Source organism: Carassius gibelio, chromosome B15 (genome assembly GCF_023724105.1).
Source record: "Carassius gibelio isolate Cgi1373 ecotype wild population from Czech Republic chromosome B15, carGib1.2-hapl.c, whole genome shotgun sequence".
NCBI classification, from domain to species: domain Eukaryota; kingdom Metazoa; phylum Chordata; class Actinopteri; order Cypriniformes; family Cyprinidae; genus Carassius; species Carassius gibelio.
The window spans coordinates 14,774,587-14,801,524 of record NC_068410.1 but is presented as its reverse complement, the minus strand read 5'-3'; the positions used below and the strand labels follow the sequence as shown (position 1 = coordinate 14,801,524).

Below are 26,938 nucleotides of genomic sequence, written 5' to 3'. Positions count from 1 at the left end.
CATGTGTACACTCTTAAAATTAAGGTTCCAATTGTGATGGTTCTTCCAAAAAAAATGGTTCTTCTATGGCAGTGACTATAAATAACCTTTTCTGCATTTGAAAGTTCCAAGGATGTTCAAGGTTCTTCATAGAGCCATTGATGCCTATAAAGAACCTTTATTTTTAAGAGTGTAGATCTTTGTCTCCATCCATCAAGAAATAAAAGAAAATATGTGTTTTACTGGGATTTGAAACTGTCTTTACAGAGCATGTGTGTGAATCGAGCATTTCCTCTCTCGGTTTCACAGGACAGATGCTAGACAGGGTTCTCAGGGTCATGAAAAGAAGGAAGAAGGGTGAAATCAGCAGTGATGTAGTGATGACAGGTGTGTCTTTAATCTATGTGGGGTCCTCCCTTTTACTGCTTAGTCCTTTTTCTGCCTTCATTTGTTGCTTCCGTCCTCCTTTCCTATTTATGTTTTACTGTAAATACAGTGGATAATTATATCACTTCACTGGAGGCTATGACTGGAAGCTGGTGTTCTGTTTGCATAATGAGTCTCTAAATAAGGAAGTGTTTGCAGTTGTAGATATAATGAGTAGGCATTATGACATCATGTTCTTGTGAACGGTTTGAAGTTGGAACTGGAACTTCGAAATGTTTGAACAGTGGTTAGAGATCATGACGGTAGACGTTCACCCTGCAGGGATGACTGTCATATCCAGACTGCATGTTATTGGTATCAAAGCACGTATTTCATTGTGTTTTACTGTCTCTCACTTAGTTACATTCACAAGAAACAACCCTGACATTGCCCATTCTCAAGGAAACAAGAAAGGAAACAAAAAAAGGAAGGACATTGGAAATCCTGTTACTGATCAAAAATATCTTAGTTTTCTAAGAAGAGTAGTTAGTTGGACTGTTAGTGCTGACTACTCACTCTCATACTGTTCAAAACGTAATCTTCGAGAAACACAAATGAAGATATTTTTAAAGAAACCTCCATTAAAACATCATTCCACCAAACTGTGAAGCTCCGAAAACGTTATAAAAATAATTGTAATTGTAATCAATATAAACAGAGTTGAAATCTCCTGAAAAGGTATGATTACTTTATCAACAGATTTCATTTAGGCTTTTATTCATATTTAAACATTAATCAACGCACAGATATAGAGCATACAAAATATAGTAAATCCCAGCTCCAACCGTACTGGCTTGAAGTAGTGACTAATGTAGCAAAAGGTTGCGAGTTTAGGAGGATAACTATAACATTTTCAGAATCCTTGTAATTCTATGAAAACAGGGGAACTCATACCACAACTATAAAAACAATATCATTAAAATCACATCTAATAAATGCTAAAAACATTGACAAGCATTAAGAATCCACCAACTTTAAAGAGCTTGAGCATTTGCTTGAGCATTTAACGTGGCAGTATGACAAAACTCCAGCAAACGTCTTTATTAAATGGATATTTCCAGCAAAAAATTAAAATACTGTCAATAATTACTCACCCTCATGTCGTTCTATTCCAGTAAGACCTTTGTTCAACTTCTTAACACAAATTAAGATTTTTTTGATGAAATCCGAGAGCTTTCTGACCCTCCATAGACAGCTATGTAATTACCATGTTAAGGCCCGGAAAGATAGTAAGGACAAAAATAACAACTTTATTCAATGATTTCTTCTCTTTCAGGTCAGTCCGCTGCCATTCATGAAGGTACCACAAGGGTTTGGAACAACATAAGGGTGATTAATGACAGAGTTTTCATTTTTGGGTAAACTAACCCTTTAAACACAACATTTCCATGTGCTCGTGTGGATGCTAGTTATGCTTATAGTTATAATTCTTGGTTGTGAACTTGTCTTTTTACTACTAAGTTTCTTTCTATTATCAATTTCTGTCGTATAGCAAGTTCATATTTGCTTCTGTTATCCAAAAAGCTCATAAGAATGTAACAGTGTTACATGGCCAAAGTCGGACATTGACAGTGTGGCAAATAAAATTAGCAGGCTGTGGTGTCCAGCACTGACACACATCCTGACCATACAAAGCTTGAAAGAGAAAACAAAAATGATCCGTTTAAAAGTTAAACATTGACAATGTTGTTTGATCTAAAGGTCCTTATCGCTTCCTGAAATCTAATTTGCACCCTCTTTTCTTTCGCTTTCAATTTGATATCAACTATAAGGGGAAAATGTAAATTTCCCCTTATGCGTGCAAACATATTGTATTCCTGTTGCGGCTTACATCACTGTGACCAATTAGCTTAGCTGCAGGTGCTTTCTTATCAGAGAGGCACAGAAGACTGCAGGGGAAAGATTGTGAGACTCCCACAAAGAGAAAACAAGATTGACGAACAGAGAGAGAGAGAGAGAGAGAGAGAGAATGATGAGTATGTAAACAGTGTATACTTTGGATGGAGACTTTATTATCAGTTATAAAAATAAGGCAGACTTATTGTAAACAAAGGTGAATGCTAACTCAAGCCATTTACAAGAAAATGCTTTAAAGCTATGCTTCTTAAAACTAGCAAAATTATACGAAAATACAGGACGGCATTGTTTATGACTTACGCTACTACAAGTTATTTTAAATACCTTTTCCAGCAAGGATTAATACAATTGATCAAAATTCAGATTTAATGTATTTTAAAGAAGTCTCCTGTGCTCATCCAGGCTGCCTTTATTGGATTAAGTCTACAGTAAAAGCAGCAATATTGTGAAATACTATTACAATTTAAAATATATTTTCCTTTCTTAATATATTTTAAAGTTTTATTTCTTGTTTTCTTTAATAGCAATGAATCTGTAATGAAGCTGTGATTTGAAACATTTTAAATGTCTGTCACTTTTGAAACACTTTGCTGAATGATTTTTTTTTATATATAGAAAATGTACATAAATAGAAAAATAACATAAAGGCTCTTAATCTTTCTTCTGTTCTACAAAATTCTGAATTTGCTGTAATCTCATGATGCTTTTATTATTGTGTGTAATTTGGAGAGTTTGAAGGAGACAAATAGAAAATCTTCATGGTGGGTCTCAGTACAGAGTGTCTGTAGGTTGGTGGTGAGGACAGGTGTCAGGCCAGGCTGGGCACATGTCAACGCTCCCCAGGGAGAGCGAGAGCGGCTGAGGCCTCCCTCCCCCTTTTCAAGCCTCGGCTTCTCTCTTTGCATGGAAGAGGAAGAGTGGGGGTGATATGGGGATGAATGTGATAACGCTTCACAATTTTCTCAGTCTTCTTCTCCACTGTTCTGATCAGAGATATTAAGCATATCTTATTGCCATTCTGGTTATACAAAAAAAAAAAAAAAAAAAATACTTAATAGTGGATTAGTAAAGTGCATACTGGAAAGCTTTCCTATGAAGTTTACTAAATAATAGTTCACTAGTCTAGATAATTACTTTTCTAATGGTGATCAAACATTGATTCATATACCGGTGTCACAAGCACTAAATAATTAGTTGTTTATCTTTAAAATCTGAATATATACATCCGAGTAATATCTAATCAGATCCTTCATAAGACAGAAAAGAAGTCATGATACAAAGTAAATTATTTCAGGATTTATTGTATGAAAAAATATATATTTCTGGTCTTGTGACAAACAACACAATACATAAACATATATACATTTATCTTTCATAAATACACATTATTTACAATCCAGTTAAATAGTAGGAATATCTCATGGATATTGTACAATATTGCATTGTTAAATTAAGAAAGACCGTATAAAATATAAAAGTATCTTTTTGGTTTAAATGGTTTAAAAGAAAATTGAGAAACGAATGCCACGTACAAAAAAAGTGAAAGATAAAAAAAATTCTACTCTGTTAAGAATCTTTCTCTTGGAATTTTTTTTTTTTTCCTTTTTGAAAAAGACCCAAATGCAGAGGTTCACAAAACCAGGAAATCTTGACAATGATGAGGCTATCCGTTTGAATCAACTGGTGCTCTTGAGCCTTAGGAATGTCGGAAAAAGATTAGCAGTAGTCAATGTTTACAGGATGAAAACTGTACACAACAGCACCCATAATGCACTGCTGGTTAAACAGTTTGCACCAAGTCAACCCAAACATTTTCTGTCGAAAAACATACTCCAGCAGAGTTAAAAAAATATAAAGGTTGTTGTCAGTGTTTCTAAGGAGTACCTTTTTCCATTGAGCTATAACACATTAAAAGATCAGGCACTTAATTAAGATTAGGTTTGGTTCGAGTGAACATCGCTGATAGTCAGATCCATTGTAGGCACTAAACAAAAGTCATATTTAACTGTAGATTCCAAAGACAGTTGTTCACATTGTTTACAGTCGAAACAGCTGGTTTCGATATCTTTGATTGCTTTTCATCACAGATCCGTTTATAAATAGCATTTGGAAACATATCCAAGAAAAATCTAAAATGACTCCATGCTCACAGTTCCAGATCTTTCAGTTGCACCTCCTCCACCCAGAAGGCTGATTGATTGAGCTTCATGTGATTCACAGAGTGAGATGAACTTCAGGATGTCTGTTCGCTTCCTTTCCAAGGCTTCTGTGATTAACAAATCCTTGATTCTTCTCGGCTCTTCCAGAGAGTTCTGGGTCTTTATGTACATTTTAAATATGATGAAATATATAAAAATTGTTTTGGGATCATTTAAAAAGAGAAGGAATAGAAAATAGTGCAAATAATGCAAGTTGTTCCTCAAGTCTTTAAGTCTCTTGCTTTGTCTTCGCAAAATCATTGTCCATATCAAGAAGTAGTCTTTTTACTCAGCAGCATGAATAAATAAATTATAAATGTATAATATATACATATATATATATATATATATATATATACATACATACACACACATATATATATATATATATACCCTCTTCACATCTTTCTTTTGTCCATTAAGACTGTAAACATTTTAGGGTCAGGCCCATTGGTGATTGAGGTGGACAATACTGTTAAACCTGAGAAAGAACCGAAAGAGAATGTGTCAACAGATGTTCTTTCAAAGCATCACACTGAAATCATGATAAATATCAATGAAAAGCACTTTAGAAAAACCATGTCTTACCATGCTTACCTCAGTAGCAAATACACATTGTTCTATGTGTTCAGGAATGATGTACACAGGATGATACACTCCCTCTTTTGGATAGTTCAGTGGTGGAACCAGTAATGTAGAGTCGGAGTTTTTCCTAAAATAAAGAACGCATCAGCATTACTTTTGCACATTTATGTCAAGCAATTAGACCAGAAAGCAAGACAAAAACATACATGTTTAGTTTGTTGTTTGTCAGTTTTTCATCAGTGCTCATATTGTAGTCCACCATCTTTTGCTTGTAATTTGATTTGTCACTGGAATGAGTGTCCACCGTGGTGGATCTGAGTTCCACATCTTTATTGGACACCTTAAACGGACCCCCAGGAATAAGCAAGCTCTCCTTCTCTCTGCCTAAAGTTGAAGTCGGGGGCAAAGAAACGCGGTTGTTGACAGACTCCAAGTCATTGCGCACGGTGGTGGAGGTTGGTTTGTGGCCTTGTCGCATCTGTCTCAGAACCACAATGGCGGCGCAGACCACTAGAGTAAGAGTGATGAGACCTAGAGTGAATGAGACCACTAAGGCCGCTGGAATAGCTGGGCTGGCCACAGGAGGCTTGTCTTTATACTCGCATCGTGTGCCCATGAAGCCTAGTGGACACTGGCAGACAGGCCCGGAGAAGTGAGTGTAGCAGGTCCCTCCATTCTCACAAGGCATGAGGCTGCAGGCGTCAGAGCGGATGGCGCAGTTTTTGCCTGAGAAACCAAGCGTGCATGAGCAGGTATAACCGTTGATGCCGTCCACACAGGTGCCAGCATTCTGGCAAGGGTTGTTTGCACAGTCGTCAATGTTGATTTCGCAACGTGAGCCTGAGAAGCCGGGATGGCATCGGCATGTCAGTCTGTTGCCTAAATCGAGACACTGGGCACCTTTAAAAAAAGGGAACACAAGGGAACCTTATTAAAGCATTAGCCTAAAACAGAAGAAACTTCTGGAGTAAACCAGGGCGAGTAATCATAACCTTTGGGAAAGCAAGTCTCCTGCTTTATGACAGCTCTATCTCACCATTCATATCAGTGTAAGAGCCTCACTGGCGTCTGTTCTATCATGCATGAGTAGTACGTCACGCACAGTGGATGCATCTCAAAACAAAAAAAACTGAAGGTTCAGCATTTTGCTGGAGGCGGATGACGTTGGAATGCTTTGCTTTCAGGACTGAAGGCAAGGGGAAAATATGCTTACCATTAGCACAGGGGTCACTGCTGCATCGGTCGATTTTCTTCTCACAGTTAGAGCCCATGTAACCAGCCGGGCAGTGACAGGAGTATCCACCAGTCCCCTTCTCCATGCAGGTTCCTCCATTGAAGCAAGGTCCGTCTGCACAGGTCATAGCGCTGACCTCGCAGTTCTTCCCGTAGAAGCCTTGAGGGCACGTGCAGGTGTAATCATTCACCTGATCCTGAGAAGAAAAAGCAAAAGCCAATTAGCATTAACGTCCGAGCTCCTCCAAGGACAAAACTCTAGCATTGGGGCGCATCCGGCTGCTTACGTTGCAACTGCCTCCGTTCTTGCATGGGTTGCTGTCGCACTCGTTGGTCTCGATATCACAGGTTTTGCCGCTGAAGCCAGGCTTGCAGATGCAGGTGTAGCTGCCCTGACCAGTGTTTGTACAGGTGGCTTCGTTCATGCAGGGCTTGTGATTGGTGCAGAAGTTCAGATCCTGGTTGCATAACAGGCCTCCCCAGCCTTCCTTGCAAGTGCACTGAAAGGGCTGCTGGCAGGTGCCATGCAGGCACCCCGGGTATCGCTGGCACTCGTCACAGAGGGGGCCCTGCCACCCGGGGCGGCACTTGCACTCACCGGGGGCCTCACAAAGACCGTGCTCCTCGGTACAGCCAGAGCAGATGGCTGTTTAAAAAGAAGAGGGAGAGAAAGGGGGACATTAGAATGACTGGGCATCATAAAACAACCCCCCCTCCTCTGGAGGCTCAGGCACATCAAGTATTTGTTAAGTACTAAACTAAGCAGCTGGGACTCACACAAAAGAAACACATGCCGTCTTTTTCACGGAACGCAGAGCATATTGGGGTTCAGCGCGTGTCCTTGTTAAATCATGCTCTTTGCTTCTATTGTTACAGTGAACAAAAGCAACTTAGACGTTTTATGTCGCGGCAAGAAGCCGTTGAACTTGCCCGCGTTATTTATTTGTTTATTCGTTTATTTTCCCTGCAAATGTTCGTTTATATACGCGCGAATTATTGCGTAGGCTGCAACATTCAGCAACACTTACGTATCGTACAATAGTCGCCTTTCCATCCAGGCAGACAATTTTTGTTTCCAGCGGCGTCACAATTGAAGTGGCCGAACGCGTCGTTCCGTGGGCGGCAGAAATCCGAGCATTCCTCGCCATGGTAGAATTCATCGCACACAACGCGATAAGAAAAGCGCAGCTCGCTTTGCTCTCCAAGATCCGCGTACTCGGACCAGTCCTCGCCGATGCCGAGTCTTTTTTTGGTGGCCAACCGGCTGATCAAATTGTTGATGTTCTCTGAAATACAAAAACCAAACTGTGTGTTAACATATTGATCTGGAGGTAACAAATAGCCGTTGTGTAAACTATTAAAACTACGCATGTGAGGCAGAAGTTGAGCGCATACCTGTTGACTGGTCAGAGGACTCTGCGTTCCATGCTTCTATTATCAACGAGACGATTCCCTGTAAAGCCAGAACACTCTGTTTAAGGTTACTTACATGCATTAGACATGCGCGCATTTATAGGCTACATAAGTATGAACTGATAATGAATAGTAGGCTGTGGCTTTTTAGGCTAGCCTACTCACCGGCCACTTGAACTTAAAAGGCACTTGGATATGCGCATTGCTGGAGACGGAGTCTGCGCTGAATATTCCTGTCATTCCAGAGCCATAATTGCACGGCGGCTCTGGTAATATGATGTCATGTGAATGCTTCAGGCAAACACGGAAAAAGATCTGGCAGTCGCTGGACCGTTTACACACACTGCTTGTGCTTGTAAAAGAATGCACTTTCAACTCAAACACACCGGCTGATTCCACCTATAGAAATATAAAACAGGACTCCTATTAACACGCCGTGAAAGCACATGCACATTCAAATAAGTGGGAAATACTCACCAGATGCACTGGTAACAAAATTAAAAAACACGTTAATAAAACACGAGGCATTTTGGATCTTCTTGTCCGCTACTGAATGATAGCAGACTGAGAGAGTAGTCCGATATGAATGGTTGTGGTGGTGGTATCCACGATTTAAGAAAAAAAAAGAAAAAAAAAATCGGAATTCAAAGGAAAATGCTATTTAACTATTAAAAAACTGAATGTCGTCTATGTAGGAGCGTATAAAGCAAAAATAAACAGCTTTCTAGCTCCAGTTGACTTTTTGGACCCGTCAGTTAGTTTCATGGAGTGTGGACTATAGTCCGTGTGTGCTTTTAAATAAAGAGAGAGAGTGGGCGTGGCTTACGCGCAGCTCATAAATGTGCTTTTAACTGTAGGATTTAACTGTAGCCTACATACACAGGCATTTGGAAACTTTAAGAAAGTTATTTAATGTTGACTACAACCTGACATTAGTTAAATATTAACACTGTTATCACATTATATAGCTAACATTTACAAAGTGGATTCAAAAGCCAAATCATAATTCATTGGAAATTGCTCCGCGTAGTGTTCCTGAACTTTAAAGGAATACAATCTGATTTTTTTCTAAATATATCTGGGGCATAATTAAACCTGTGCCTTTTGTCGGATATTTAAGTATTCTGTATTCACACACATTTTGGTAAACAAAAAAAACAAAACAAAAAAGTTTTTCGTCACTGATCGCTGAAAGGGGGTGTTCTTGGGTGGAGGGGATTCGTACATCCCCTTTAATTCAGCCCTAAAATCTGTAATTGTTCTGACGCGTGTGAGTCGTTAAACCGGCAAGCGCTTTATTGTGCCCTGGAAAGATCCGGAGGGCTCTTTTGTTATCTTGGGTTTGGATTGTGGGTCTTTGGTAAAGAGGCCGAAATGGCGGGGGGTTGCGCAGGGCATTTAAGATCGCAGATAATTGCTTTCTGGAATAAGAGTGTGTGTGCATGTAATAGGAGGGGGCTCTGGCTACAGCTGTATGATAATCCTTGCACCTGCGCACTGTGTTTGCGCTTCGCTTTCTTGAGATAGCCTGTATATTTAGACTACACACACACACACACACAACATCACCTTGTCACCAGTATACGAAAATATGCATTATATGATGTTTTCTGATTTACTGATTTGTTTATTATAATTAAAATATTCAATTGTATAACTTTCAGGTTTGTTGGTCAAACGGGCTGAATTAGAGCACGCAGCAGCAGTTGTTGAAGTAGACTATGCGAGCAGAAACTCAGAATTAACAATTGCAGGTAGCCTTTTCCATTTGTGAGTTAGTTAAAGAAAGAAAGCTTCTGTCGCACTGTACCGGGACACGTTAAGGGGAGACACGCGCGAACAATGCGCAGCGTTCCAAACTGTTGCTTGTGCTTTAGTGATTTTCTATTGTGATTCTAATGAGAGCAGCGCGTGCCTCCGCTGGCCCCATCTTTATCCCAGGCACGCTTTGCCCACTGGACGGCACCATATGATTAGGGGGGTTAAGAAGGCCTGCTATTGTTCATTTATTGTCGGACAATTATTAAGACAGTCTGGTTTCTTGGCTTCTGATGAACACAAGGAAGAATAAACCAGAGTTATAATCAGTGTGAACAAGAAAACTGTCCCAGTAAATAAACAAATCGTGGAGTTTGGGTGAATAACACACTTTATGCATACAGCAATGTAATTTTGTTTTTTAATATACCAACATATTTGAGTTATATTTGTATATTTGAGGGGAAAAAAACAATGTTTATTATTAAATTCCTTATTCAATCATGCTTTATAGTGTTATATTTTGGTTGTGTTTTATTGTGTATTGTGTTTTTGTGTATTTTTTTTAGTTATTATTATTTAATCAAAACAACCCAGCTGGAATTTATTTTAATTGGAATATAGTATATATAACATGATTTTTGTAAATTTTTAAAACGGAGTTATTTGTTTTTGCAAACGAACTCTTCACCTACTGATAACACAGCTGGAAGGGGAAAAAGACTTTCCAACAATAAATGTCAACTTAATAACAATAAACTGTTATATAAACTTTAACAGATACACCTTTCTCGTAGAACTTCTTACAAAAATAAATAAATAAATGAATATTAATAATAATATAGGCTATCATAGGGCATATATAAACCTACAACAATTCGATTTTTTGACCTGCCTGGCCACGCTCGTATCGATGAGCGCTATATGGGGTACATGTTCAGCCAAATAGGTGTCGTGTGCTCATTATGTTCATTCGACAAGAGAGTGATGAGGCGAAAGTCACAAAATCGATAGCCATCTGGCTCAATCGAAGACGCGCGTGGTGCATCTCTGATGTTTCCTGATATAGGTGGATGGTAGATCAAACTTTCACGAGCTTCCTTTCCCCCGGGGACATTAATAAGTGTAATAAAGTCACCACAGTAATGGTTTCATCGGCTTACAGAATTAAGCACTAGATGTTTTGCTTTGCGTGCCAGTGCTTAAACACTTTCCCATCCACGTGTCTCAAATCCAAACGGTGTCATAGCCGTCGCTTTGGCTGGAATAAAGCGTGTCTGTGAGCGGGTGCTAGGAGGAGGAGGAGGAGAATTGGCACATGGGGGTGAAATGACACATGGCGACAGTTATGGTGAGGTGTTAGCCAGTGGCAGAAGGCGCATCCGTACATGTGAATTGGTGCTCCTCTGCCAAGGTGTGAAGCGCGACACGCGGTGCTCGGCACAGAGCGGTTCCCAGGATCCCTGCACGTGCGCGGGGTCCCGAGGCGTCACTTTATTTGCATGTCATTTGTTCACACCTTTGGGAAACAGTCTTTTGGGGTTAAACTATGGCCCTGGCGAATTCATTTAACAGGTCAGCGAAAACACTTTGTACTGGTGTTCTAAAGTTGAAAGCGTTTTCCCCATCAACTGGCGTTGGGAACCTATATTTAGTCTACTCGGGACAGGTTCCTTTTAAAATGCATGGACATAAATATTTTCATGATTTACAGTTCTGTTATAGTATTGGACTGCATTTACAGTACACAACATCGTAATGTGACTGAATTACGTACTCATATTCGCGAACGAATAACTTATGAGCTGGTTCTTTTTAGTGAGTCAAACACATACAGTGTGTGATCAATAGTGCGATAGTTCGACTCCAGAGCAAATGACTCTTCAGATTCGGTTCTTTTAAATGAATCATACAATATACTTACAGCATGGATCTTGACTCTTACGAACCGGTTCTTATAATTGAATCAAAAACACTTAAATCGGCCGGAATTGTTAGGCTACTTACTAAAGGTCGCCATATCCTAATCTAAATAATGTAATGATAAGGCTCGTCATGCTTTATTATTGATATTACAAAGTTTAGTTAAAATATTAATTGTTAATAGGCTTTTTTCTATAGAGTCATGAAATGTCACCACATTTCTGTTTAAATGTTTTCTGCCTCGTGTCTCCAAAAAGCAAAACATGGTGTGGTTCTGCAGAGGCCAGCAGAGGTTACAGTGAGGCCATAATGGCACGTGTCCTCTGTCAAACGCAAAGGTGTGAAACTGACAAAAGTTTAACACCTCGCATTCTGTCTTTCAGTTTCCTCAAATTGCGTGCGTTCTGAAGCGTGCAGCGGTCAGAAAGGTTATCCGCCTTATGAAGTTAATGAAATGGATCAATTGATTTAGTACTGGATTCTAATTCACTGGATACAAACGGAGGAACACAAACAGTCTAAACAGATTTGAATGCTTTAGTTAATATTGGTTAATAGTGGTACGCAGTGATTTCAAACTCATAACCAATCTAATATTTTTGGAACAAATGACACACTAAAAATATCATGAGTTAAATCCAACCGTTCAATTGTTTTAATTCTATTGTAAAAGAAATGTGAAATATTTTAGTCAGAACTGAATGACATTTTTATATACATTTCATGTCTCATTTCTACATTGTTTCCCGAAATAAATGTTGGATCCACTCAATAAAATCACTAACATTAAACCGTTCACATTAATTTCTCTATAATGGTTATATTGATTACTTGATTTATTTTTTAATATAAAAATAATATATATATATATATATATATATATATATATATATATATATATATATATATATAAAAACTGGGCCAAAATAGTGCCCTGGTAACAAAACAATATTAATGATTAATAAATACAATTAATGCATTGTATTAAAAAATAAATCAAGTTAACAAACACAGTTCTGAGAATTGCAAAATACCAACTTAGAATTCTAAATAAAAGTCATAATTGAGAAATATAAACAAAATTCTAAGAAAAAGTCTGAATAATGAAATATACACAGCTGCAAGAAATGCAAGAGGTAAACACAGAATTGTTTAGTTTCTTTCATAATAATAATAACTGTATTCCTCAGAATTGTGGAACAGGCTTCCTTAACATTGAGTGTTACACTTAATCTACAGTTTCTTCTCAAAAACACCTTATATAACGATCTGTCAAATTATGATTACTAATAAATTAAAGGACAAGTTAATCATTTAAAGCATCATCATAGTTCAAGCTGATTTGCTCTAAAGGAGACCATTTAAACAAGAAAATGTGTCCATGGCAAACCATTGCACACACGCACACACATTACATTACGGTCTGTTTATTGGCGATATTCTGGGTGTTTCACAACAAAAGAAATACAAAGAACATTCCACAAGAACACCCTCAGACATGATTAGCCATTTCTGTCTTCAAGAGAAATAGCACCAGATTGAGCTCTTTATCCGAGAGCTTCTCCTCAACACACTGCAACAGTATCACCATGACAAAGGCAGCACAAACACAAATCCAAGGTTTTGCATCATGTGCCCATGTGCTGAGCAGACATTTTCAAAGTCTAATATCCAGCTATAGCCTACAGCATCAGTTATGGGTTTGAAATAGAATCTTCTTTATGGAAACATTTATTTTTCAGTTCACATTGAAGTTCTTTGCTCTTGCAGAGATAAGGGAGCCAAGAAGTAGATAGAAACTGGTCCAACCACTCTGAAACAATTTCTATTTAGTGAGATCATACATTAGGGCACCATATCTGTGTCTGCTGTCCAGGAAGTGCTATTTTCCACAGGAATGTAATGTCTTTTGGAAGGTAGCATCTCTTTAGATGTTTTTCCCACACGTGCCCTTCTGCTCCCGTTCTTCCCTCCCTCCCACTGACACTGTCCACCTGTATGACTATGACCCTCATCTCAATGGCTGGTCACAGTTCAGGTGGGACCGTATCAGGTGGGTGTGAGCAGGACGAGTCCTCACTGCTGCTTCCGGGACCAGAAACGACCTGCGATAGTACCTAAAGAAAATCCCTGTTTCTTCTGTTGCACAAGCTCCGAAAGTCTCTGTTCTTCTTCCTGTATGTGCAAAATATTTATGTTGCATTATTAAATACGACTAAATATGGCATCTGACGGTTGAATAGAGATGATGTGATGAGTACCTGTGCAAGCTGTGCTTGTCTTCTTTTGAAGGCTTCAATGGGGTCTTCCTCATGGGCATAGTTTTCTAGTACTGAACGCACATCCTCCACTCCGCTGATGGCTATAGCTAGCGAGAGCAAATGATTTGTAAAAATGAACAACGATCCCACAACTCCAATTTGCCCAGAACTCTTCTCTCACACATGCATACTCACTTTTAAGCAAAGCAGCCAAGTCGTAGAGCGTGCGATCCTCTGAGTTGCCATCCCACTTGCGCAGTGCCAGACCATTGAAAGGCTGCAGACCGAAGGCCTCTCGCTTACAGTCCACCACAATGACTTTAGAGGAGTCTCTGTTCAAACAAGACACGTCCTGCAGGACAAACAATTAGTGTCATTAGTGAATACCATTCAAGCATATGCACCATATTTACCAAGTTATTTTAGTTATATAAAAAAAAAAAAAAAAAAAAAAGGAATTGGGAAAAAGGTTTTAAAAGATGTGTAAGATGTAAACACAAACCTAGATTTAAACCTTTAAATCTGTAGAAAAACTAAAACTAAACTAAAAACTAAAATATTGTCTCACTTTTCTCAAAAATCAATCTAAAAGAAGGGAGGAGTTAAAACCATCACAGTTCATCAAATCATGCTCCAAACTAACATTTTAATTTAAAATATATATAAAAAACAAAAAAATAATGAAGAATATAAAAATAATATATTATATTTTACCAATCTCCTTGCTATGTTTCTGGACAATGATCGTGGTAATTACATTTCTGTCTATGGAAGGGTCAGAAAGCTCTCAGATTTATTTTAAAATATCTTAATTTCTGTTTGAAAGATGAACGAAGGCCTTATGGGTTTAGAACAACATGAGGGGGAGTAATTTATGACAGAATTTTAATTGCGTGAACTAACCCTTTAAGAATATAACATTTTTAATAAAGAAGTAAAAAAATTAAATAGTTTAGATCCCCAAGACCCCTCTTACATGTGGTAAAATCATTGTAACGCTCTGCCTCTTGTGGACTATTGCTTCAAGAGCCCTGCCATCTAGTAAACTAGCTGCAGTCTACTTATCCCAGCTATACATACAAATTGAGGTTAAATGTGACCCTCCTCACCCCTGAACGTTTGTGTGTCACTGATGCGAACCATATTTACACCTATGCATTTGTGGAGGGGTGCAAAGACTTAACACCAGCCCACTGGCCCCAGCGCTCACCCGCTCACTCACACACAAACACACACTCTCTCCAGACCAGCTGTCTCAGTGGTGCTCCTTCAGAGCAGATGGACAGGGACGCTGCACTCTCTCTATCACTGAGGTCATCAGCATCCCCCTGAGGGACCGAAAAAAAAGTTCCATGTGCGAGAGAGATGAAGGGGCCCAGAAAGGAAAGCCCTCTTGACGGCGGCACACTCCGTAGCATTTACAATAAATTACCAGCATCTGCCTCCAAATGAGGGATGCCCTGAAACCCACCGGGAGCAAGAGTGTGTGTTTCACTGTATTTATTACGAGTGTATGAGCGTGCATATATAAATAATGAGATTTTTATGGATTATAGCAACACGCAACCTTAATGGCATCTAAATCACATTCAAAATGTGAAACCTAATGGTAATTAGTAAGTTTATGTAGCTGGTGTGTATGTGTGACCAGAGCCGTGTAACGCAGCTGGGCGTAAGAGTGTCATGTTGCCGAGTCTCTGCAATTCCCCAGGTAAAACACTGAAGCACGAGCCGGAGGAAGCGTGCCGCTAACTATACACACGTGCCACGCTACACAGCTGCCAATCAAAGTCTGTCCCGCCCCCTTTCTGTGTTGGGGTGGGAAGCAACAGCATCTACTGGTGTCATATCTGTACCAAACGGTTCACAGAAAAGCTATCTTGAGAAACTAAGCACAGTTTGTTTTACTTAAATACCTGGGAACCTTTCGTCATGCATCACTCAAAGCGATCAAGTTCATGCTGGCCCAAAATGGAAAACCTTTCCATCATGACTGCTTTTGCATTCAGTCTTGTCATGGCACCAGTTTTCTTCAAACTTCGCATTGTTTTTAGTAAGTGAACTAGTTGTTAAATCAGATCTTTAGAAGACACACTTATCTGACTTTGTTTGCTCCTTCCCTCACCCGCTTCTGACAGCCAGATGGGAGGTGAGAGAGGTGGAGAGGAGGGGAAGCGGAGTGAAATAAACGTGGGTTGGCAGAAGGTGGATGGAGAGAGTGCTGATGGGGGTCTGGTGGACAAGGCCAGACAGGCAGTGGTGAAATGTGACCCAAGTGAAGACCTATTGCGCAAATACGCATGCATACATTAATCTCTGCTTGTGTACGATTACAAGCAGCTACGAAGTATCATGAGTGTATTAACTGCAAATAATTTCGGTTCAGCACAAATAATGACGCATTAAATTCAAAAACACTGTTAAATGTATTCTTTAGCAACTTCAAAAGCAAATTAGTATATATTTTATCATACTATACATTATAGGGTTGTGCCGACAGACAATAATATCCGCGTTTTTACAGTGTTGCGCGTTATAACCAATCACATACGATTATGCTGAGATTATGAATGCAATGGCCAATCAGAGGCATTCAGATGATTTATCACTGAAAAATAAGTTTTGTTGTTCAAAGCACACTTGCCGACTGAATTCAGCTCGCAAATTCTCATCATAAACAACAAAGTGCAGATGTACGTGCAAAGTAAGAATAAGAGGTTTATTCATCATACAGTATAGACAGCTTCACTGATTATAACGGGAGTGTTTTTTAAAGTGCATGTACTCGTGCTAGAAAGACAACGTTCTTCGGTAAATGTAAATGTTCTTTGCTCGTTTTCTGTAGGAAATTTAAGAATTATAATTACAAACTTGCATTGTTTTTATGAAATTGTTATCATGTTAAATACAAATCACTTTCCGTCAATGAAACCAAGTAAATAAGTAATTAAATAAATAACCACAATAATAATGTGTATCTGCGATCTCACAGGCTGACGATATGACAAAATGAAAATCGAGCATATCTCCCAGCACTAATACTAGTTTTTTAAATTGATGTCGATTATACTGATTCACAAAAGCCGGGAATTGATCTTTTCTGTTATTTACTTCAGCAAATACTTAACACAAGATCTTAAGGTGCATCTTACAGGCCTGTGTCTCTTAAAGGGTTAGTTCACCCGAGAATAAAAATATGTCCATCTTCTACTCACCCTCGTAGCATCCTAGTTCAGAAGACGTGAAATAAAGTGCATGCATCTCTAATAAAACATCCCTCACATGGCTCTGGGGGGTTAATAAAGGCCCCATGTAACGAATCCATGCGTTCTTGTAAGAGAAATATCCAGATTTAAAATGTAAAACACTTTTTTTTCTCACTTCTGCTGACTGTTTGGAACCAGAAGACGTGCAGGCAGACGATGAAAGATGTACACGTCACGAGCGCGTCTCTGGAAAATGTAGGAGCAAAGGTAACAGTTTTCTTTCTTTAGCAAAGGAAAACCAGTCTCCTCTTGGCTTATTTCGAAATCCTCCTACGTTTTTCTTCCTCGTTTTGTGCTTTTAACGTTTGAAATGTGGTTGTTTATCTTATCTAATTCTTATTTATCTTTTTCACCTCCTGGAGCCATGTGAGGGATAACAGGCTAAAACCAACCTGTTCTTAGCAGACCTCCTGAAAAAGGAGCTGTAAAAATATAATGAGATGGTTTTTGGTAATTATACCGCAAATATATATTCTGAATTTGAATTTGTAAACTGTAATGCAATTGTGAAGCGTTATGCACCATTCATAAGCCTAATGAGGAGAAAGCTTAGGTAACGACGGACAGTCTAACGAAAAATAAAGGAGGGGGCAGAAGGTTAATGAGCCCTGAGAAGAGAGACGGGGGGAGGAGAGAAGGAGGGGAAGAAACTGCTATTGTCTTGGGCTGTGGAGAAAATGAAAAAATAAAAAGCACATAGCAGTGGGGAAATCAATGCGCGAACAGAAGGACGGCATGCAGAAGAGACACGGGGGGCAACGCGCCATAATGTTGCCCGGGTCACTCAGGAGAGGGGGCTCACGGGGCGGGATCTTGAGCAATAAGATCAGACCATACTGTATTACATACAGATGGAGGAGTATTTTTACTCCTTTACTCAAAGCGATTTGTAAGACAATAGGAAGTTAGCAAATGGTCATCTGTGAATCAGGATTGCAGCATTTTAAAACTTCACAGTTCTTATGAATGGATTTCCCCGGAACATGTGCACTTTGGTAACACCAAACTATCAACATCTGTACAAAAAGACATTACAAATGATGGTCAAATGAGCAGCATCGATCTAAAGGCAAGGAAATATTTCATTGTTTTGGGACATATGGCTCATCTCAAATACTGTGACTCAAAAGACTCACGGCCATGTAGGGGTGAAATACCAGACAGCTGGATTTTATTACGGTAAGTGGTGGACATGGTTTACAGGAACAGAGAAGTGTCCTAAATACTGAGACTGAATTTGCGCACATCACCAGCAAAGCATGATATCGATAAGCAGATTTTTAGACACGCAGACGGTGTTGTTTACCTTAACATGGTGGCCCTCCATGTAGCGTGTGGCATCTCTGAAGAGCCGGTACATCACAAATCCTTGAGGGTCTATACTGTCAATCAAGGGGTACGCCGTCTGCTCACACACAAACATACAATATTGTGTGTGCAGGAATCGTTTTTATCCACATTATGAAATGTTTTACAATAAGAGATCTGAACATCTTGTCACCCTCAGGCCAATTCTGTAGAGAATTCAGCATTACATCACTTGCCAAACAGCTGATTAAAACATCACAAAAATCCACAAGTAATCCAGTCCATCTATGAATGTCTTCTGAAGTGAAAAATTGTGTGTTTGTAAGAAACAAATAATTAAGTCATTTTTAACTTTAACCCATCACTTCTGGCAAAAATACGGGTCCATATTCCATGATCCTTGTTGTCCCCTCACAAAAAAAATGTATCAGCATATTTGTTCAGAACTTTTTTGGACTGTATTCACTTGTAAACAGTGTTTGAGCTGTGCATATTTTTTCCTGATTCAGACAACACAACTTTTTCACTGGAGAAAGCATTATTATTATTATTGATAGAGGACTCGTATTTCAGCAATGGTTTGAAGACGGATTTGTTTCTTATGTACAGTCTTTCTACGTCGTAAAATGCTGATTGAAGAACTGTAGTTGTGTGGATTACTTGTGGATTTTTGTGAGGTTTTTAATCAGTTGTTTGAACTCCCATTCTGACGGCACCCATTCACTGCAGAGTATCATTTGGTGAGCAAGCGATATATAACAATGCAGTGGAATCATGATATCTAAAAACACTACTTGTATCACATTGAGCCATCAAATATTGTCAAAAGCACATGCTAGTTGCTCTAAAATTTAAGCAGCCCATCAAGACAGTAGATGGGTCATTTTTACATAGCTGAAAAGCTGAATTGACATTCGCATACATTAGAATAAAACACAACAGCAGCAGCACCAAATGGCTCTTCAATCAAAACAAAGCTCATTTGCATGACTTTACAAGTGTGCCACACCAACACAACAACAGACACACACAAACACTAGCGGACTAAAGCGGAGCACAAATGTCTCACTGATGGCATCAATTAGGAAACATTATATTTGAGCACAAGACTGTGTGTTTGTAGAATCAACAGACAAGTAGGTGTGCCACTGTACCCAAAACAGCATCTATTGTAAGTGAGCTCAATGTTCAAGCAGGGTTCAAGAAACTTTTCCTTTTAACTGCAATTGAAACAGTGTATGCTAAAAACAAATAAGCACTTCACACTTGAATTATTGTGGTAAACAGGCAGTCCTCACCACCGTAGAGACTCACCATGCCCGTCTCTGATGTGAAGATTACGATCTCATAAAGTGGGGCCAGTTGCTGGAAGAGGTAGTCTATGCCAGGCCTCTTCTTAAAACGCCAACCTGTGGCCAACTAAAGGGAGAGAGGAGATCCAGAAAACATTATAACACCATTTAATAAAAACTTTACATGTTTATTAGTGTTTAGAATAAATGTTACACGGCAGAATAATTTTCATTAACATCATTTGAATAGTTAAGAATTAGTTTATATATGTACATATATAATACATTATATATAAAACATTAATTTTCATTATTATACAAATTTAATCTTTTTATTTATCATTTTACTTTTTAACTTGTCAAAAAAGTAGTTTTCAACATTGATAATATTATATTGTATATCTTGAAATATATTTCTTGAGCATCAAATCAGCATATTAGAATGATTTCTGAAAGATCATGTGACACAGAAGACTGGCGTAACAGTGTATATATATATATATATATATATATATTGTCACGGGAGGAGCACAAGACAGACACAGTGGGCGTGGCGTCAGGCCTCGGAGAGGCTTTTATTAACAGAAATCATAAAATAACAGGGAATAAAAGTGGCCAAAGGGGGAAAGTGTCCAAAATAACAGGGAATCTGGTGTCCTCGTCGTGCTGCGGGGTTTGTGTAGGTCGGGCAGTGTTCATGGAGGAAGGGTCCAGGTAAGGGGCGGAGTCCGGCGGCCGCACGCGCTCCCCTCCTTGGTCCGGGGCGCGAGGGGCGGCGGCTTCCTCTAGCGGCCGCATCTCTCTCGTCGGCCGCGGCGCTGGTAGGGGATGGACGGCCCGGCATCCTGGCCCGTCGGCCGTGTAAACGGGTGCGGTTCTCCTCCGGATCGCGGGTCCGGCTGCTCACGTCTCTTGTGGCGCGGGAGTCCCTCAACGCACCCTTCCTGGACCCACGAGGACACCAGCGTGCATGCACGGGGAAGAGACCGGTCTCCTGAGGAGAGGCGCGTTGGGCTTTTAACCAGCGGCGGTAATGAGGCTCCACTTCCTTCAGGTGTGCCCCATCACACGCCGCCAGCCCTGACTCGTCCAGCGCCCCTCCTCTCACACCCACTCCAGTCGGGAGCCTGGTGAAGGGCGGCGATTTAGGACGGGGTGCCGGTGACAATCAGGGAGGAGGCAGCTGACTCGTCACATTCCCCCTCCCAAGCGACATCCCCGTCATCAGGGCGCCGCCCACACGGGAGTGCTACCATCCTCAACCAGGCTCCAAACGGTCGGAGTGGGCGGGGATTCCTCTCCGGGCGGTCCTCCCTCTCGCAGCGCACCGGAACAGGGACAGAGAAACCGGGTTTTAGTGACAGCCTCAACCAACCACAGGGTAAAATGACAATAACAGAAGTCACTTACCCTTTTTGTGGCTGGGAGGCTGTCCCCAGTTTTCCTCCGTCCCAGTCCGGGTTCTCATGAACGTTTGCAAGCGAGAGGGAGTGACGTCACCAGATGTTTCCCAACTGCGCTGTCTAGGCTCCGCCTTGCCCGCATTCTCCACCAGTGTCACGGGAGGAGCACAAGACAGACACAGTGGGCGTGGCGTCAGGCCTCGGAGAGGCTTTTATTAACAGAAATCATAAAACAAACAGGGAATAAAAGTGGCAAAAGGGGAAAAGTGTCCAAAATAACAGGGAATCTGGTGTCCTCGTCGTGCTGCGGGGTTTGTGTAGGTCGGGCAGTGTTCATGGAGGAAGGGTCCAGGTAAGGGGCGGAGTCCGGCGGCCGCACGCGCTCCCCTCCTTGGTCCGGGGCGCGAGGGGCGGCGGCTTCCTCTAGCGGCCGCATCTCTCTCGTCGGCCGCGGCGCTGGTAGGGGATGGACGGCCCGGCATCCTGGCCCGTCGGCCGTGTAAACGGGTGCGGTTCTCCTCCGGATCGCGGGTCCGGCTGCTCACGTCTCTTGTGGCGCGGGAGTCCCTCAACGCACCCTTCCTGGACCCACGAGGACACCAGCGTGCATGCACGGGGAAGAGACCGGTCTCTTCCCCGTGCATGCACACTGGTGTCCTCGTGGGTCCAGGAAGGGTGCGTTGAGGGACTCCCGCGCCACAAGAGACGTGAGCAGCCGGACCCGCGATCCGGAGGAGAACCGCACCCGTTTACACGGCCGACGGGCCAGGATGCCGGGCCGTCCATCCCCTACCAGCGCCGCGGCTGACGAGAGAGATGCGGCCGCTAGAGGAAGCCGCCGCCCCTCGCGCCCCGGACCAAGGAGGGGAGCGCGTGCGGCCGCCGGACTCCGCCCCTTACCTGGACCCTTCCTCCATGAACACTGCCTGACCCACACGAACCCCGCAGCACGACGAGGACACCAGATTCCCTGTTATTTTGGACACTTTTCCCCTTTTGCCACTTTTATTCCCTGTTTGTTTTATGATTTCTGTTAATAAAAGCCTCTCCGAGGCCTGACGCCACGCCCACTGTGTCTGTCTTGTGCTCCTCCCGTGACACTGGTGGAGAATGCGGGCAAGGCGGAGCCTAGACAGCGCAGTTGGGAAACATCTGGTGACGTCACTCCCTCTCGCTTGCAAACGTTCATGAGAACCCGGACTGGGACGGAGGAAAACTGGGGACAGCCTCCCAGCCACAAAAAGGGTAAGTGACTTCTGTTATTGTCATTTTACCCTGTGGTTGGTTGAGGCTGTCACTAAAACCCGGTTTCTCTGTCCCTGTTCCGGTGCGCTGCGAGAGGGAGGACCGCCCGGAGAGGAATCCCCGCCCACTCCGACCGTTTGGAGCCTGGTTGAGGATGGTAGCACTCCCGTGTGGGCGGCGCCCTGATGACGGGGATGTCGCTTGGGAGGGGGAATGTGACGAGTCAGCTGCCTCCTCCCTGATTGTCACCGGCACCCCGTCCTAAATCGCCGCCCTTCACCAGGCTCCCGACTGGAGTGGGTGTGAGAGGAGGGGCGCTGGACGAGTCAGGGCTGGCGGCGTGTGATGGGGCACACCTGAAGGAAGTGGAGCCTCATTACCGCCGCTGGTTAAAAGCCCAACGCGCCTCTCCTCAGGAGACCGGTCTCTTCCCCGTGCATGCACGCTGGTGTCCTCGTGGGTCCAGGAAGGGTGCGTTGAGGGACTCCCGCGCCACAAGAGACGTGAGCAGCCGGACCCGCGATCCGGAGGAGAACCGCACCCGTTTACACGGCCGACGGGCCAGGATGCCGGGCCGTCCATCCCCTACCAGCGCCGCGGCCGACGAGAGAGATGCGGCCGCTAGAGGAAGCCGCCGCCCCTCGCGCCCCGGACCAAGGAGGGGAGCGCGTGCGGCCGCCGGACTCCGCCCCTTACCTGGACCCTTCCTCCATGAACACTGCCCGACCTACACAAACCCCGCAGCACGACGAGGACACCAGATTCCCTGTTATTTTGGACACTTTCCCCCTTTGGCCACTTTTATTCCCTGTTATTTTATGATTTCTGTTAATAAAAGCCTCTCCGAGGCCTGACGCCACGCCCACTGTGTCTGTCTTGTGCTCCTCCCGTGACAATATATATATATATATATAACAATTATTCTGACCCTAAACATTTGAACAGTAATGTATAATATTGTCTTTCGAAATACAGTGCATTTATTTTAATGCATTCAGTTGTTAAAACAAGACAAAAAAAGGGAAATAATATGTTACAGATTTTTGCTATTGGCAGTGTTTTGCTCATAGGTGCTGTTTCTGATTTCCCGAGTGTTGATATATTTAATCTCCAACATCTTTAGACGTACCATCTGGAATACATTTTTAAACAAACAATGCCGTTGAACAGCCTTACTCAGTCATTTACTGGAAAACAAGTGCATGACTATTGCGATCATCTGTCTTTAAAATAAAAGCAGAGCAAAGAAGCATTTTTCATGTCAATTCACTGTTAAATGTCTTTGGTCAAGTAAGTTGTATTTTAAGATCAAACTCAGTACTGTGAGATACAAGCCTACTTTGGTATCCTTTAGAGTAACAGATACTTCAGTTGTGCTTTTATGTGGAACTAAACACCTATGCCTCAATATATATATACACGTCACTTTCAGACAAAACCAAAAAGTAAAGAGTACAGTCACAGACAAAGCTTCACTTGAGGTTCAACAAAAATCACTGTGGCATGCACCACGGTAACAGTCTGCTGAGGTGTGTCAGGTTACAGGTCGGCTATGCTCCACCTGTCACCTGTGTGTGGCCGTTCCCTCACAGCTGGCCAGGTAGAAGGAACAGAGGGAACAGGTGGTTGGCCCAAAACAGTGTTCCAGATTGAACAGAAATTGATAAGGATAGTAATAAACTGACTAAGGGTTGTTTAATAATAAATCAAACTGATCAAATTGAGACACTTTATTGTAGTCTGGAATCTGAGAGCACAAAAATACACATCATACAGCACTGCACATAAACAGTGTATGTACAGAATATACAAGAACAGACGCAGCTGTGTTTAGTTTGGAACAGGACAGGGCCTGCAATTAGGAGCCAAACGCCCACGAAATGTTTACTAGGGGTTCAATCTAACCAATCTAGTTTTAAGAATCATTTCATGATCGCTCTAGGAATCTAGATCTGAGAATGTGAAGTCAAGGTGGTTGATCGGGACGGGGAGTTGACATGGTCTATATGGTGTGAAACGCTGAACTCCATCTTAAACGTAATAAAAGCATTTCAGAAATATTGTCATATTGGGTGTTGTAAAAATGACTAGAAATAAAGATGTTTTTGTTTTTGTTTTATTGTACTTTTAAAATAAATGTATTTCTCACAATGAAAGCCTATTAAAATTTAATTAAAGGCAAAATAATAAAAAAAATAAACAGAAATATCCAATTTAACCATTTAACAGTACGATTTGTGAAAGTTTGTGAAAGAAATTACTTATGTTCACCAAGGCTGCATGTATTTGATTAAAAAAAACAGCAGTAAAATTGTGAAATATTCTAACTTAACTGTTTTCTGTTTTAATATTAAATGTAAATGGTGATTAAGCTGAATTTTGTGTCAGACGCTTCAGAAATCATTCTAATATGGCGATTTGGTATGCAAAAATAATTTCTGATTATTAATGTTGAAAGCAGTTGTGTTGCTTAATATTTTTTAGGAAACGGATGCATTTTTGTTATGCAAGGATTTGTTGATGCATAGAAATTTCAAAACAACTGCATTTGCCGTAAACAGAAAAATTCTGTAATACTGGAAATGTCTTTACTGACAATTCTGATGAATATGTTGTATCTGAATAATATATATTACGGATGCACTAAATGTTCGGCAACCAAAATTATTAGTCTGAAAATAGCACAAAAAAAAGCTATTTCTGTGTATGTATACACAAAATAAAGACATAATAAAGACTTTCATGGGTCACAGCAGGGGATTCTCCCGATCAAATTATTTAGGCTAAGCATCAACATTCACAAACCACTACACTGTTATTTGAAAGAAAATAATGCCTCATAATCATGACTTTATAATTTGGAAATAGGACGTTTCCGATAGCACGTTAAGACAGCAGAGAAGCACAGGCTCAGCACAGTGGAGTGAATTGTTTTGTTAACTTTGTGGTTTATTATTTTGAGTTGTATGGGATGCAGTAACACGTATGCCTCTCACAATACATTGCTTTACAGATCTATCACTTTTGCAGCTCAAAAATATTCATGCCATCATGCAGCACGTATCAGAAGATCTGCACTCCCTGATCTATATAAAACTGAACCGCGATCTTGCCCACCTCTTCCAACCAAGCCAGAGACTGCTAAACGTAACGATCACACTAGTCAAACGGACCAGGCTTTCGGGGTCACTGTGCTCGGCACGGTTAAGATTGCCTAGTGAGCACACCCTAATTATTCTCCCGCATCCCGCACAAGTGTTGTCCCGCGCCGCACTCTGCTGCGATGTGTCCCACAATCATGCAGATCTCTAATAGGACGGTGCCTGTTATCATTTTATGAGGTTCTGGACGCTGAGCATAACTTGTTTTTCTATAAAAAAACGATTAAATATTTTCTATAAAAAAAATGCCGTGGCAGTGACAAATGGCTTGTTTTATATTTAATTTAATTACATAAATGTTATAAGTTGAGATTTAGGCTACAATAACAATAACTGCTACAATGTAAAAGGAACACTGCTGTAAAAAGCACCTTATTTGTTTAAAGTGTTTGCAAACCAAATCTTATTACACTTTTGTTCATATAGCAGTACGCCTATTTTTAAATGTGCAAAATACACTACTTTTGGATGCATTATTAGTTTTGTGCATTGGTGTTTCCTCAGGTCCTCCCATGGTTACTTTAATTGAGCTGACACCTACCGACCACTCAGGATGGAGGAGGACGTCGGTGAGCTCCAGCACTAGAGTGTATGGAGGCTGGTAGTAGGGTTCTCGCAGAGGGTCTGGAAGAAGCTTTGGGCTTGTGGGCTCGATGATCATCTACAGAGAAGCAGAAAGGAAACATTTTAAATCCCAGATTCTTTCCTTCGCAGATATAGATGGGAATATTTTCAGTATCCTCTAACCTGTCTGTAATCTTTGAAATATTTAAAGGCTCTTCTCAGCTGCTGGATGACAGGAACATCTAGATGACAGATAAATCATAGATTGGTAAAAGTCAGATGAATAAAAATGTATTCATGTTTATTTTAGTTTGTCAAATACCTTCAATTTACTTGGGCTGGGTAAAAAAAATAAATAAATAATTCTCGATTTTAATCTTTTCTCATGTTCACAAAGTAATATTGATTCTTAAATTGGAAAAAATCGTTAGTCTAGCCTGTTTTCAGTTAATGAATGGAAAATTGTAGTGCACTTCCCATCCAAATAAATTACAATAAGCATTGTGCCTTGTTATTTTTTATATGAAAGTCAGATTTCAAATTTTGGCCATTTTATTACAATATTCAAACAATAAATGCCATTTTGGTGCGGTTTAAAATGACAGATTGCTAGAGTGCCTCAGTATAAAAAAAAATGGCATTGCAAAGTGCACATTAACTAATGTGGAAATAACGTAAATGAACGTATGAAGGTACGTTAAAAGAAAGACTACCACTAAAATCTGTATCCTATCTCATGTAATCACTTGATTAGTGTTTCGACCACGGAAAGATGTCAATATAACAGCTTGTAGTCAATGTCACGTAACTTAACATTTAAACACATATTCTTTAGTGTCTAATTTAATAAATCCGTTAAAGGGGGGGGGGGGGGGGGGGGTGAAATGCTATTTCATGCATACTGAGTTTTTTACACTGTTAAAGAGTTGGATTCCCATGCTAAACATGGACAAAGTTTCAAAAATTAAGTTGTACGTTCGAAGGAGTATTTCTGTTAAAAAAAATACTCCTTCCGGTTTGTCACAAGTTTCTGAAAGTTTTTTTCGAGTATGGCTCTGTGTGACGT

General features: G+C 40.9%; 2 protein-coding genes across 3 annotated transcripts in view; both read right to left on the bottom strand.

The window, feature by feature from the left end:
• Positions 1 to 3,543: 3,543 nt before the first annotated feature.
• On the bottom strand, positions 3,544 to 8,458 carry LOC127972796 (delta-like protein C). 2 transcript variants are annotated; one of them, XM_052576580.1, is made up of 9 exons: positions 8,169 to 8,458; positions 7,857 to 8,090; positions 7,674 to 7,731; positions 7,307 to 7,564; positions 6,566 to 6,924; positions 6,259 to 6,475; positions 5,252 to 5,945; positions 5,049 to 5,172; positions 3,544 to 4,941 (listed from the first exon to the last, which is right to left on the bottom strand). In XM_052576580.1, exons 1-9 carry the CDS (start codon positions 8,217 to 8,219, stop codon positions 4,936 to 4,938), a joined length of 2,001 nt encoding a protein of 666 aa, XP_052432540.1. In that variant the 5' UTR covers positions 8,220 to 8,458; the 3' UTR covers positions 3,544 to 4,935. The 2 variants fall into 2 exon arrangements, with proteins under 2 accessions (XP_052432540.1, XP_052432541.1); XM_052576581.1 differs by having other exon boundaries at positions 5,058 to 5,172.
• Positions 8,459 to 12,783: 4,325 nt separating this feature from the next.
• The window catches only part of LOC127972628 (mitochondrial import inner membrane translocase subunit TIM50-like), a 37,079-nt gene continuing 22,924 nt past the window's right edge, over positions 12,784 to 26,938 (bottom strand). Inside the window, exons 5-11 of the mRNA XM_052576275.1 lie at positions 26,056 to 26,114; positions 25,850 to 25,969; positions 19,522 to 19,626; positions 18,206 to 18,304; positions 13,829 to 13,985; positions 13,634 to 13,740; positions 12,784 to 13,547 (exon numbers count right to left, since the gene is read on the bottom strand). Coding sequence (XP_052432235.1) covers positions 13,449 to 13,547; positions 13,634 to 13,740; positions 13,829 to 13,985; positions 18,206 to 18,304; positions 19,522 to 19,626; positions 25,850 to 25,969; positions 26,056 to 26,114 — 746 coding nt within the window. The 3' untranslated portion in view covers positions 12,784 to 13,448. The remainder of the gene's footprint in view (positions 13,548 to 13,633; positions 13,741 to 13,828; positions 13,986 to 18,205; positions 18,305 to 19,521; positions 19,627 to 25,849; positions 25,970 to 26,055; positions 26,115 to 26,938) is intronic.

Coding starts and splice junctions, on each gene's coding strand:
- LOC127972796 (XM_052576580.1), bottom strand. CDS start 8,219: ATGCCTCGTGTTTTATTAACGTGTTTTTTAATTTTGTTACCAGTGCAT. Junction 8,091..8,168: donor TTTTGTTACCAGTGCATCTG/GTGAGTATTTCC, acceptor ATATTTCTATAG/GTGGAATCAGCCGGTGTGTT. Junction 6,476..6,565: donor AGAACGGAGGCAGTTGCAAC/GTAAGCAGCCGG, acceptor TTTTCTTCTCAG/GATCAGGTGAATGATTACAC.